At 43.7% G+C, this 12,742-nt stretch overlaps 1 protein-coding gene across 1 annotated transcript; it reads right to left on the minus strand.

The window, feature by feature from the left end:
• Positions 1-6,849: 6,849 nt before the first annotated feature.
• Positions 6,850-12,017, minus strand: LOC123413222 (sucrose:sucrose 1-fructosyltransferase-like). The gene is made up of 4 exons (XM_045106165.1): positions 10,209-12,017; positions 10,001-10,009; positions 9,050-9,897; positions 6,850-7,646 (listed from the first exon to the last, which is right to left on the minus strand). Exons 1-4 carry the CDS (start codon positions 10,603-10,605, stop codon positions 6,981-6,983), a joined length of 1,920 nt encoding a protein of 639 aa, XP_044962100.1. The 5' UTR covers positions 10,606-12,017; the 3' UTR covers positions 6,850-6,980.
• Positions 12,018-12,742: the final 725 nt, after the last annotated feature.

Here is a 12,742-nt window from a genome sequence, read left to right on the forward strand (position 1 = left end):
AGAAAGAATCCTAGTCAGCGTGTAACCTTATGTAACTCTTTGTATGTCTAACATTTTTTGTAGTGTTTAGTAAAAAATTTAAAAAAAAATTATATTTACAAACAAAGGGAGTAGAAAACAAGAGGTACAGAAAAACACCCGCCATCCTGCATGCATCGCGCATGTGACTGACCTGGCCCCATTACGTAGTAGCCTCTGTTTTCTTAACATTAACAGGACGGGTTTCAGCCTTGTATATACTTTTGTCCTGGCTATGAAAAGGTAATGCTTTTGCCTTATTTAAAAAAAACAATATTCGATGGATAGGTAGAGCTGGTCAGCCATCAGCCACACAAATCTCAGTGGTGACATTACTTTTTGTTGCATATATATATATATATATATGAACACGCGCTAGAGAACAAGAGATGTTGCCTAGTGCTGCTTTTACAGGGAAAAGAACAAGGCCTGCCTGCATGCAACATGCATGTGATCGACCCCTTTTGTGTTTTTTAATTAATCGTATCATTCACAGTCACTGACCTAATCAGTGAATCAGAGCTTAAATCCATGGAATAATCAACCATGTGACATAATCACTGACCGTTGGAGGCCACGACGATGCATGCACCTCACATGCTTATTGCATTTTCATATGCATAATAGGAGGTATCATCTAACCATGAACCCATTGGATCCATGGCATCACACCAAGACTCGAATTGTTTCATGCATTGTCGAGGAGCTAGCATGCATGCTGGATGATGGCTGTAGGAACGAACGGCGGAGGCTTGTGCATGGCTGTATGGCTTTGGTAATTAACTCGGGAGGAAGAGGATGCATGCTACCAACATGGATGATGGCTACAGGAGCGGCATTTTGTGCCTGCTACTCCGTTGTCGGTACGAGTGCAACGATGCAATGCAAGGGAGGGAGCATTGCAGATCAAACTCTTCTTCTCTGCTGGTTTCTATCGATCCGTCTCATTCAAGAGGGCGTCAAAAGGTTTCTCTCTCCCTTTTTGTCCGGCCAAATAGTTTCCCACACCTTCCACGCGTGTTGTGCAAGTTGATTGCTCGCCATTAGCTTTTGTGATGACTGCTACATAGCACATCTTTAAGACGGACCTCAAACCTTCGATATATGTCTGAATTGTAGTGACTGGATCATTTTTGCCATTCAACATGGATTTGTATATGTCTGCTTAGTTGTACGGACGTATGGATTTCGATAAAGTAAAGATAAACGTTAGGATTTGTATATGTCTGCTTAGTTGTACGGTCAAAAACGAATGGAACTTAACTGGAAAAAAGGGAACCCACAACATGAGCCACCGGCCTGCCAAGCCTCTTCTGTTTGCTAGCTCGCTGAGCGTCAAATAGGGGGAAGGTGGTGGGGATCCCAAAACAGTAGCTCAGGTTTATTTTTTTAGAAAAATATGGCGTGAGTGCTATCTTCTATTTTTAAATAGTTGCAAACCCATTATCTATTTTTCCTTCTCATGCAACCATGCTACATCATCAAGTCATGCATTTAGTCATAAGTATTTATTTTTTCTCATGTAACCATGCCACATCATCAAATCATGCACGTGCGTGCATTAATCTACACATTGTTTCACTAATTTTTGTTATGGGCATAAGCGGTATCTACTTTAGAGAAAATATATGTAGATCGTGTTACACTTTTTTAGGCATCTTTTGTCAGATGCTTCGTATGAGTTATTGTTCTTAAAATATAAAACAAGAGCAATCTTAATATATTTTAGCAATACTTTTTGTTTTTAACACGTATTTATACATCCGTTTATCATATTTCCGGCAGTAACGTGCGGGGAATTATCTAGTTCCATTAGCTATTGCATAATATCACTAATTAAGAAAAACTCTATGCAAAGGCCACTTCCATCTTGCAGACTGCGACAAGTGGCATACTGTATGTGCACCAATTATCATAACCTGGGAACTTTTCCATTTTTCGTAGATCCGTTTATTCAAAATGTTTTGTCTCTTCTACCATGCGCTCAAATTTCGAACTGTGTTCACCGTTGGATTCCTTGTGTATCCATATTGATATATTTTAACGAATCTTTTTTTCACGAAAAAACCCGGAAGAAAAAAGCCGCACATCTCGAGTAAGGAATAAAAAAATAAAACACATATTTTCTATCTTCAAGAGGTACGGGCATGCCTCTCCCTGAAGGAAACCCGTGCCTCTTGTGGAATTAATCAAATACGTATTTTTTTCATATCCGAGAGGCACGGCGTAACTCTCGTGGAAGTAAAAACATACATTTCTTTTATTTATTGAGGCACTCGCAGAAGCATTTTTTTTCATCACATTGTTTTTTTAATTTGTTTTTTTCCAAAAGCAAGGAAAGACCGGTGGCAAACCAAAAAGCCCAAAACCCCGAAAAACCCATCTAAAATTTCAAAAACGCGTGTGGAAAAATAAAAATAGAAATAAAATCCTAAAAAAGCGCTCAGAGCACGACATTTGACGACAACTGAGACCACGCGAAGTGACGCGCTCTCTGCCACCCGAGGTGAGCCTTGTGGTTCCCCCAAACGAGCACTCGTTCATTAGTAGGTCTCCCTATTGCATGACAGTGTACTCTCTTTCGCAGGTCCATCACTAAGATGGACGGGCCCAATAAAGTTGGTTACGTTTGTTCCGTACGAACTTTCTATGTACAATTACCGTAAGTATTTTTTTTTGGGAAAACTTCCAATTTATTTATCTTCAATCATGTTAGTACATATCTCAAAAAATAAATTTCATGGTAGTACAACAAACTTTAGAAATAATTAAAATCACATCTAGATCCGTAGACCATGCTGCGAAGACTACACGCATTGAAATGAGCCGAAGGCGCGCCATCATCACCACCACTCCCTTGCCGAAGCTAGGCAAAACTTATTGTAGTAGACAATCAAAAAGTCATCGTGTAGGCCCCGTAGGACCAGTACACCAGAACAAGAATCGCCATTGATGAAGTGATGCGTAGATCAGAAGGATCAAACCTGAAGACACATGAACATTAACGAACAAAGACCAGATCCAAGTAGATCAACCAAATACATCCATCGATAGAATTCTGCTAGATCCGCCGAAGAAACACCTCCACAAGCCCTTTTTTTCAAGATCGATGAACTTTGCTTAAAATTTTCTGAATTGCTTAAAAATGATGAATTTTTTAAAAAAATTTGCTAACAGTTTTTCAAAATCCATTAACCTTTTTCGATTTTTTGTGAAATTTTATTCAAAATTAATTATCTTTTTTGACATTTCTGAAGATTTTCCAAATTTGGTGATTTTTTTTTTCAAAATTGATGAATTGTTTTTGAATTTTTGATGAACTTTCTTGATTTTTTTCTCATAATGCGTGAACATTTTGAATACACAATTTTTGCATTTTTGTGCGAATATTTTCTTGATTTTTCGTGTCATGAATTAAGGTACCTCGGGGACTATGTCGACATATAAATGCTCTCATCAGAAAGATTGGTCGGGAAGTAAGGAAGGAGAATGGGAGGCCAGCTGTGTATCTTGGGAGGTAACGACAACACCAAAGTATATGGAAGGCCTGAGTTCGGGAGATACAGAGGTGTTTAAGGGGACTACTATGCGTGTGTCAGCGGATCTTTTTAAAAGTTTCACCGCCTCCCGAGCCGTCGAATCCAACGGGGTGCATATTTTTCTACTTTGCAACAAAGACTTCGTTGCAGAAATATTTGTAACAGATGTTGTGTTGCAGAATTTTTATGCAACATAGGTTGTGTTGTGGAATTTTTTTGCAACAGAGACTGTGTCGCAATTTTTTTTCAACATAAGTGCTGTTTTGAAAGAAAACACAGACAATGTTGCAGAAATATTTGCTGTTTTTTTATTTTTTATTTTTACAATTGGTGTTATTGCAAAGGTTAAATTTGCAACACACGTGATGTTGCAGGAAGAGAGGTGCAAAGGTACGCGTACACGCGTCATACGAACAAGGCTGTGGCTCGCTCGCATGCGATCTGCCGGCTGAAGGTAAGTATTTCCCGGTGTTTAATCTTGCAATGCTGGCTTGTCTGACGTGGCGTATCTTGTCAGATCAAGATTCATTCAGTGCCATGATCCTCAAAGCTCGTTATTTTCCTGACTGTGATTTCTTTAAGGGGCAAATTGGGAGGTTCCCCCTCTCCGATTTGGCGTGCTATTTTGAAGGGCAGGGATACCCTCACACACGGTATCATTTGGCGGATCAGAGATGGCGACTCAACTCATATCTGGACACTCAAAACTGGCTTTCACAGAAATTCAGCATGCGTCCATTAGCTAGCATGCATCTCAGCAGATCCACCGCAGCGGGTAATTGCATTATTGAACCCAAATTAACACCGCCTCTTGAGACCACCTGATGAAGCTCGAGCAAAGTTTTATAGCAGCGGATGTTGAGTGCATACTTACGATCCCTGTAAGTACAAAGAGGATTGGGGATTTCTAGCCTTGGAATTATGAACCCAATGGATTGTTTTCGGTCAGATCAGCTTACCACATGTTTGTACAATAAAACTTCAAAGTTTCAAAAAAAATCCTGAAACGTTACACATAGACATATGGATGTATACTCAAAGTCCCATGGCGACATACTTTTTTATGTGAGCTACACATGTATGACAAAATCATGTATATCTAGGGCATACACAATTCACTAAAAGTAACTGATTTTGTTTTTTATACAGATCACATGAAAAGGTATTTCGTGCTGAAATTTCACCCACGTGTAGTATACATTTATAAGTACTTCTGTATTTATATTCAGGTTTTATGGGAACTTAAAAAGTTAATTTTTGAATATTTGAAAATTTCTGGCTCCATGGAGTCCGAGAGCAAAAGAAAACACTCTCTCTCGCCATAAGCGATATATAGACGCCACATTATGTCCGCTTTTTGCGATACAATGGCTCATAATATAACTGAGTCTAACTTAGCTATGGATACTGTTTAAAATGTTATCTCTCATTTTACACATTGGGTCTCTAGGTTTGAAGACCCGGTTACTAGAGATGCCGCCTTGTCTTCGTGCCCGTTTCTCTCCTTCCGCTGTATTCTCTCATGTCGTGCCATACTTTCGAGTAATATATTTAGTTCGGAAAGCTCTCCCCTTCGGTGATTGTTCAGTTTTTCTTAACTTAGCTTGAGGTATTGTAAAAAATATAACTTAAGTCGATGGAGTGTTTCTCTCTCATTTATACATTACGTGACATCAACACTTGAAGATCTTTGTATGTCTATAAACATTATGAACTTACGAAGACAACAACTTCTAAAACAAACTAACATCGTAGATGTGTTTTTTCACATAAATCTCCTTTAACACTAGCCTCCCTCGCAGCGAAGCCTTTTTTTTTGAACCGGGCGGGCCCCTTTCCATTACTCATCATAACGAAAATACAAAGTTCTGACCAACCAAGGAAATAGGAAAGGGAAGCGGGCTCAAAGCATTTTTGGAAAACCCACTAAAGGCACTCGTCATCGAGCAGCCTAGTGCAGGACGAAAATCCAAAAACACCATAAAGAACCAATTAACCTAACCACCAACGTCAAGGAGAAACAACCCAACCGACGACAAGTACAGGCAAATGAGAAAAGTGGAAAACAGACTCACACCCGAGTCGGCAACATACGCCCACGCAGGAGCAGAGTGCAAAAGAACTAAATGAGGAGCAATTGTCTGAATGTCCATATCTTCGGTGGAGGTCTATCTCCCTTCAATCTCCGGTTGGTGCTCTTTGGGGCGCCGCAGATCCACATCATGCTTGAAGCATTGCTCTTCAGCATCTTTGCCCCACATTCCATCGCCTCCCGATCAGCTCCAGTTAACAGACCTGCGCAATAGTTAAGATAGCCACATGTAGAGTAGACGACATCAAAAGGGGATCTCAACTTCTTATCTTCAAAAGACGTAGCGCGGTTGCGGCAATTCCAAATCGCCCAACAAACTACAGCCAGGCCAAATGTGTAAAATTTGACACCATCATGGAGAAACATATAACACCACGAGAAATATTGCCAGATATTATTCGGACCCAGGCTAGTATCAAATACACATTCGACCCTTCTCCAAACAACCCTGGCCACATGGTAAGTAAAGCAAAGGTATTGTGATGTCTCTCATACATTACAGAACGAGCATCTATGATTGCCAGCCAATTTCTTTCTTTTCATCACATCTCTAGTTATGATAGCATCCTGGAAGAGTTGCCATAAGAAGATTTAAATTTTAAGAGGAATTTTTGATTTCTAGATCCATTTAGGTCACAGCCCGCAATATTTCTCTCTAAATATTCATAGACAGATTTGGTTGAGAACACTTTTTCTTTCCAAGGTTCCATACGATCTGATCCGAGATATCAGATGTTGCCCAACCCCCCATCGTGCTTTTAAGGTCTCCCCATTGGCACAGAAGATGCTCGTAGCGAAGCCTAATGGTGAATCTGGGCTATGTGATGCATAGAGGGCCCACACTTATGTGTCTGCATTGCTGGTTTTGCCTCTCTGGTTGATCCGCATGTACTCGTGGCGGCTGGCTGGGAGTTGTTGTATTCGTGTCGGTGCTTCTCGTTGCATGTCCTCATGTCTGCTAAAACTTACAATGTCATCCACTACACATCGACTATGCATACCCCACCCTCACCCCCACAGTGGCTGCAGCAATCAAGCTCAACATCTAACCCAATAAAACCAGAACCAAGCCAACTCAAGTAGAGCCCAAAATGAACCAACCTACCATAGTAATCGATTAAAAAAGACAAACACGCCCAATAGAAAAGCCACACAGCAAAGCGTGCATAACGCTCCAATACATGTACTTGGGAGGCATACTTGGGAGTCAGGCAAAGCGTGCCATTGTTATTATCATAGGAGTCATACTTGGGAGGCAGGTGACCCGCATTAGCATATGAGTATACAGCTTACTAAAGCTACCAGTCATCGTCGGCCACGAATGTCTGGTTCTAAGACGTCGAGGCCATCTCATGAACTACAAGCTTCTCGACGGTGATGGAGGATCCAGTGGCGTTGTTGAAAAGGTACACCCCCGCCGCCGTGTGGATGGCTTCCATCGGGTACACCCGTGACGTCGCTGTCAACCTACCGCCCATCGCAAAGCTCTCTACGATGGAATGGTCCACGAGCACCCTCACACATAGAGCCTCACCGTCGAGCACCGGCACAGTGCTGCCAACCACCCGCTTCATGACATCACTCGCCCGGGACGACAACAGCTCGTCATGGCAGAAGTGGGTTCGGAGTGCCCCATCGAGGCCCCTTGACACATGGAAGTAAACCGCTAGTTGTTCGCTGCCACCGTTGGCAGCGGCGTGGATGAGGAGGCCGAAGGGACCAAGTGCGCCCATGGTTGAGGCTCCGCTACTCGTGCTGCAGTTGTAGTTCACGTCGGCCTCGTTGATCATGGCAATGGCGGAATCGTCTAGGCGAAAGGACGCCTCGATATCAAGCTGAGTTGCTTGACGGAGGCAGAGAGGGATGATGGATCCAGTGTGGATGGTGATGACGCCAAAGTCAGTGCTGTTGAAGCGGAGCGTCTCGATCTCCTCCACCGGCCATTGGAGGAGGTTCGTCCGGGTCTTCTCATCCAACACCACCGTCCTCGGAATTGTCTGCACACATGTAAGATACGTGAGTCCTTTGATTATGAATGCACATTGATAAGAACTTCAAATAAAAACGATATAAATAAAGGGTCTTGCAGGCTCCAGTGATTTTCTTTAAAAAGTGACCTCAGAAACAAATCTGATATCGAAAGCTTTGTTAGGTTTAATCTTGTCAAAACGAAGGGTGAGCACAGACTTGGCTTTCTTCCGGCAAAGCTACTTGGCTTTCTTCCCTGGTACGTGTGTGTGTGTTTTCTTCATGATGTGTGTTGTGGAGAGAAACCAAGAGAGCTGGAGATTGTGAGGAAGAAGAAAAGCGGCGTTGCAAGAGGAGGCGACGCCAACAAGCTTCACATAAATAATGAAAAAACTTACATGACACTATAGAAGATAGAAATGAAGGAAGAAACTCCTGATTTTGTGTGCTTAGCTTGTTTTAGAAGAAAAAGAGTAAACCTCCGACCTATGCATATGTTTGTGCACACCACAATTGGTGTGTTTAATTGGACTGGACAAATTAAGCTAACCCGTGCCCCGAACACAACACCCACCATATTTATGCCGGCCACGTTTGGCATTGCTGTGGATTATGTTAATCTAGTTTTCGAAACAAGTTTTAATCCTTTGCCGGTTAGTTAAATAAACTTTCTCTGTTCTGAAAGCTATTTTCCTATACACCACATTATAATAAAGTTCAATACATGATAATTTGAGCCAAAGGCACATGGTTCCACTCACTCATGCATGATAATTGAGCTATGCTTGTTAATTAGCCATCACACAAGAATAATGGACACTTGATCAGGACTCACTAGCTCTGAGAAGATGCAAAAGGATGATGAAAGCATTAAGCACGCACCAACATCTTAAGCAGGCTGCATTTCACAGCAGAGAAGACGGATAACAAAATCATTCCCGCCTCCAAGAGGAGATCCATGGTCTATATACTCCATTTAGCTAGCTTTGTAGGGCGAGCCCATGTTTTTAATTTCTCATTTTGACTAACAAATACTTCCTTTGTATCTAAATAATTATAATTAGGGAAAAATTAGACTAGTTTTTTTTAACTATAATTATTTAGGTACAGAGAAAGTATGCGTCATATAACTCTGAAAGTAATACTCTCACTGTCCAACAATATAAGAGCGTTTTTAAAAGCACTTTTATATAATGGGACGGAGGGAATATATGTTTAAAAACTTCGATCGAATACAAATCAGATGATTTGCTTTTGATGACATGTCGCACAATCTTCCTTATTCAAATTAAGGATGTAGTACAAACCTGTGCATGCCCTAGAAACATGATGGAGGCAGCACAGTAGCATTGCGTAATAAATGAATGAAACGAATGGTTAATGGTAAACGCAAGGTAGGAAGAAATCATATCGATGTATCGTAAAGATATACCTGGACCGAAGCCCATCCCTTGGCAACGTCGGCACTCAAGGAGTCGGTCTCGCCGACATAAGCCCACATCACGCGCCGCCGTTTCACCGGGTCATAGAAAGAGGTGGCAGCAAAAAACTTTCCCCAATCGTACCTCAGCCCGATCCCCACGTCCAGCTCCGGGTCCAATGGCGTCCACGTGTTGGTCGCCGCATCATACCTCCCCAACGCGTAGTAGTCATGGCGTTCATCGTCCATGCTCGCCTTCAACACATACATCGCCTCCTCCTCCGAGGAGCTGTTGCCGCCGCCGACAGGGTAGAAGTCGACGCACTCCCACATTCCGGTGCCCTCGACGCGGTGGAGCACCCCCTGGATGAGCTCGTACCTGATGAAGTCTTTGGTCTTGTACATCAAGGCGATGCCGGCATGGCCGTTGTCGTCCTTGGAGCCGATGATGGTGCGCCATGTCAGGTCGGAATTATCGAACCATGCGGTGGTGGGGTCGCGGAAGTCCTGGAGGCCGATGCCGGGGGGTGGGAGGATGACGGGGTTGGCAGGATGCTTGGTCCAGTTGACAAGGAGTGGGTCATCCGGGTCAGTGGGCATGGCGAGGCACTGAACTTGAGCAGAGGTGTCGGTTTTACCCGTGTAAAGCACGATGACGGTGCCGTTGGGGAGAATGGTGGCGGAGCCCGTCAAGACGCCGTGGATGTCGTACCATTGATCCGGCACCATGGCGAGGGGGAGGTGGCGCCAGTGGACCAGGTCCCTCGACACGGCGTGGCCCCATGTGATGTTGCCCCAGACGACGCCCGTAGGGTTGTACTGGTAGAAGAAGTGGTGCCGTCCACGGTAATACATTGGAGCTGCACGCATGTTTTGTTCCGGTTAAGCACGTACGTACAGACAGACGGACCGCTTTTAGTTAGCCGTCAAAAATGAAAATGGACGCTTGACCGACGTACTCACCGTTTGGATCTGCATGCATGCATGGGTGCGTGCGTGCGTGTCGCCACGGTACGTAGCCATGTCAGTCCCCAACACGGAAAAAAGCGGTCAGTTTCTTTCTTTCGCCGTGCATGGAACAAGGTGATCGTGCATCATCGTTTGAAGATATACTAGAATCTCCAAATTCAACCATTTGAATGAGATAATGACAATGAATTCCATTACATACCGTTCATGTAGTTCTTCTCCGGCTGGAAATGGAACCCGGTGCGCTGCCACTGCAGCATCTCGTTGCTCCACGGGAACCCGTCGGCATCGGAGCCGGCGGCGACCATGATGTTCTGCTCCGGTCGTGCCGCCCCGCGCGTCTCCTCGGACAACACGCTGGCCCTTGGGGCGAGCGCGTGGGTGACGAAGAGCGCCACCATGGCCACGGCGCCCAGCACGACGGTGCACTCGCGCCACCTCGTGCCGCCGCCGCTTTGCTGGTACTTCAGCACCCCGTACGCCAACGGGACCGGCGGCGTGTCCAGGACGGCGCCGCGTGGCTTCACGGCCACGGCCGCTGTTCCGGAGCTCAAGAGGAAATCTTTTGATCGGCTCGTCCTGCGGCCTCGTGGAGCCATTTTTGTGCCGTATCGCGTGTTCCTTCTGTTCTCAAGAAGAACGTTACCACTCTACCATTAAATTGGATACACACACGTATGTATATATACATACTAGGTATATATTTTTTGTGAAATTACATACTATGGATATGGAGACTCTAGAACAAGAGTGGCAAGAGCTTGAGACATCTATCGGTTGCCTAGGGATCATCGATATCGACCGCTAATACTACTACTACATGACAACGAAAATGACGTTGACCACAGCCAACGTAGGAAGACATTTCTAGCGACTTTGGCACCAGCTCCTCATAGTCCTCCTGGCTTCACGCGATAAGGGAGGCAGTCCAGTGTCCATCAAGCGCCTGCAACTCTATCCATGAACGATGAGCTGGAGGAGCTCCTATGGCGAGGCCTCCATCCCAAGTGGTTCATCCCGTGGAAGTCTTGGACCTTGGTGATGCGGTTAGGCAGGGCATAATTGCAATCCATCATGATGATATGGGGTCCTTGCTGTAAACTGTTAGGACTAGGTTGCAATTTTCAATTTCTATAGGGTATTTTTATAAAATGTATTGTCATGCTTATCTATGGTTTCTGGCTCTTTTGGGACCCAACCCTATTAAAAAAGGTATATGGAAGGGAGATGAAGAGAGACGAGAGAGGAGGGGGAGGTAGGTAGAGGGAGACAATAAAGTTATTAATATGATGTGTGCCTTATATAGAAGAAAACAAAAGAGAGTACTAACCTCGCCGCTGAAGACTAGCGAGTGATACCAACCACATTTATCACAATATCCAACACTCCAACTAAAGAGTACAACAAAGATGACGGATGCAAACAAATGACAACCAGTGTATGAAATATAAAGATAGAAAGAGTGGGAGGGGGTGCTTGCTTCACTATGTGAGTGTGATGGTGAGTGAGGGGTAAGTGCTACAATATGTTATTTAACATATTATCCAATTTTTTTTAATGATAAACTAGTCATCAATCCACGCGGACCGGCTTAATCTCATGTAAGACATTTCTGCAAGTGAGTTTTGTTTGATTTAGGACATGTTGGATAGCTACATCAACTCCTTTACATAGGTGATCTGTATGCATCACAAGTGAACTTATTTTTAACTTGCATCGTCCATTGAGGAGTCCAGAACGAAAAATAGAAATGCAATACAATCTAGCTAAACGGTACCAGCGGAAGACCAGAGCCGTTGCCACCGAGGAGGAACCACTTAGGGCGGCGGATCCGTTGCGCTATCTCCACTAGAGCACATGCAGAAGATGTTTCAGAAGCTTGACCGGAACTGGACTGCCACCCATCCGGCGATAACACATCAGGAAGAAAGAATGTAGCCAACAAAGCTCCGAGAGTTCATCCTTTCACTAGAAGAAGTAAGAAAGTGGTAGAGGCCGACATGCAAATGATGTATCTGTTGGAAATATGCCCTAGAGGCAATAATAAATTAGTTATTATTATATTTCTTAGTTCATGATAATCGTTTATTATCCATGCTATAATTGTATTGATTGGAAACACAATACTTGTGTGGATACATAGACAAAACACTGTCCCTAGTAAGCCTCTAGTTGACTAGCTCGTTGATCAAAGATGGTCAAGGTTTCCTGGCCATAGGCAAGTGTTGTCACTTGATAACGGGATCACATCATTAGGAGAATCATGTGATGGACTAGACCCAAACTAATAGACGTAGCATGTTGATCGTGTCATTTTGTTGCTACTGTTTTCTGCGTGTCAAGTATTTATTCCTATGACCATGAGATCATATAACTCACTGACACCGGAGGAATGCTTTGTGTGTATCAAACGTCGCAACGTAACTGGGTGACTATAAAGATGCTCTACAGGTATCTCCGAAGGTGTTAGTTGAGTTAGTATGGATCAAGACTGGGATTTGTCACTCCGTGTGACGGAGAGGTATCTCGGGGCCCACTCGGTAATACAACATCACACATAAGCCTTGCAAGCAATGTAACTTAGTGTAAGTTGCGGGATCTTGTATTACGGAACGAGTAAAGAGACTTGCCGGTAAACGAGGTTGAAATAGGTATACGGATACTGACGATCGAATCTCGGGCAAGTAACATACCGAAGGACAAAGGGAATGACATACGGGATTATACGAATCCTTG

The sequence above is a fragment of the Hordeum vulgare genome, chromosome 7H (assembly GCF_904849725.1).
Source record: "Hordeum vulgare subsp. vulgare chromosome 7H, MorexV3_pseudomolecules_assembly, whole genome shotgun sequence".
NCBI classification, from domain to species: domain Eukaryota; kingdom Viridiplantae; phylum Streptophyta; class Magnoliopsida; order Poales; family Poaceae; genus Hordeum; species Hordeum vulgare.

Coding starts and splice junctions, on each gene's coding strand:
- LOC123413222 (XM_045106165.1), bottom strand. CDS start 10,605: ATGGCTCCACGAGGCCGCAGGACGAGCCGATCAAAAGATTTCCTCTTG. Junction 7,647..9,049: donor AGGGATGGGCTTCGGTCCAG/GTATATCTTTAC, acceptor ACATGTGTGCAG/ACAATTCCGAGGACGGTGGT.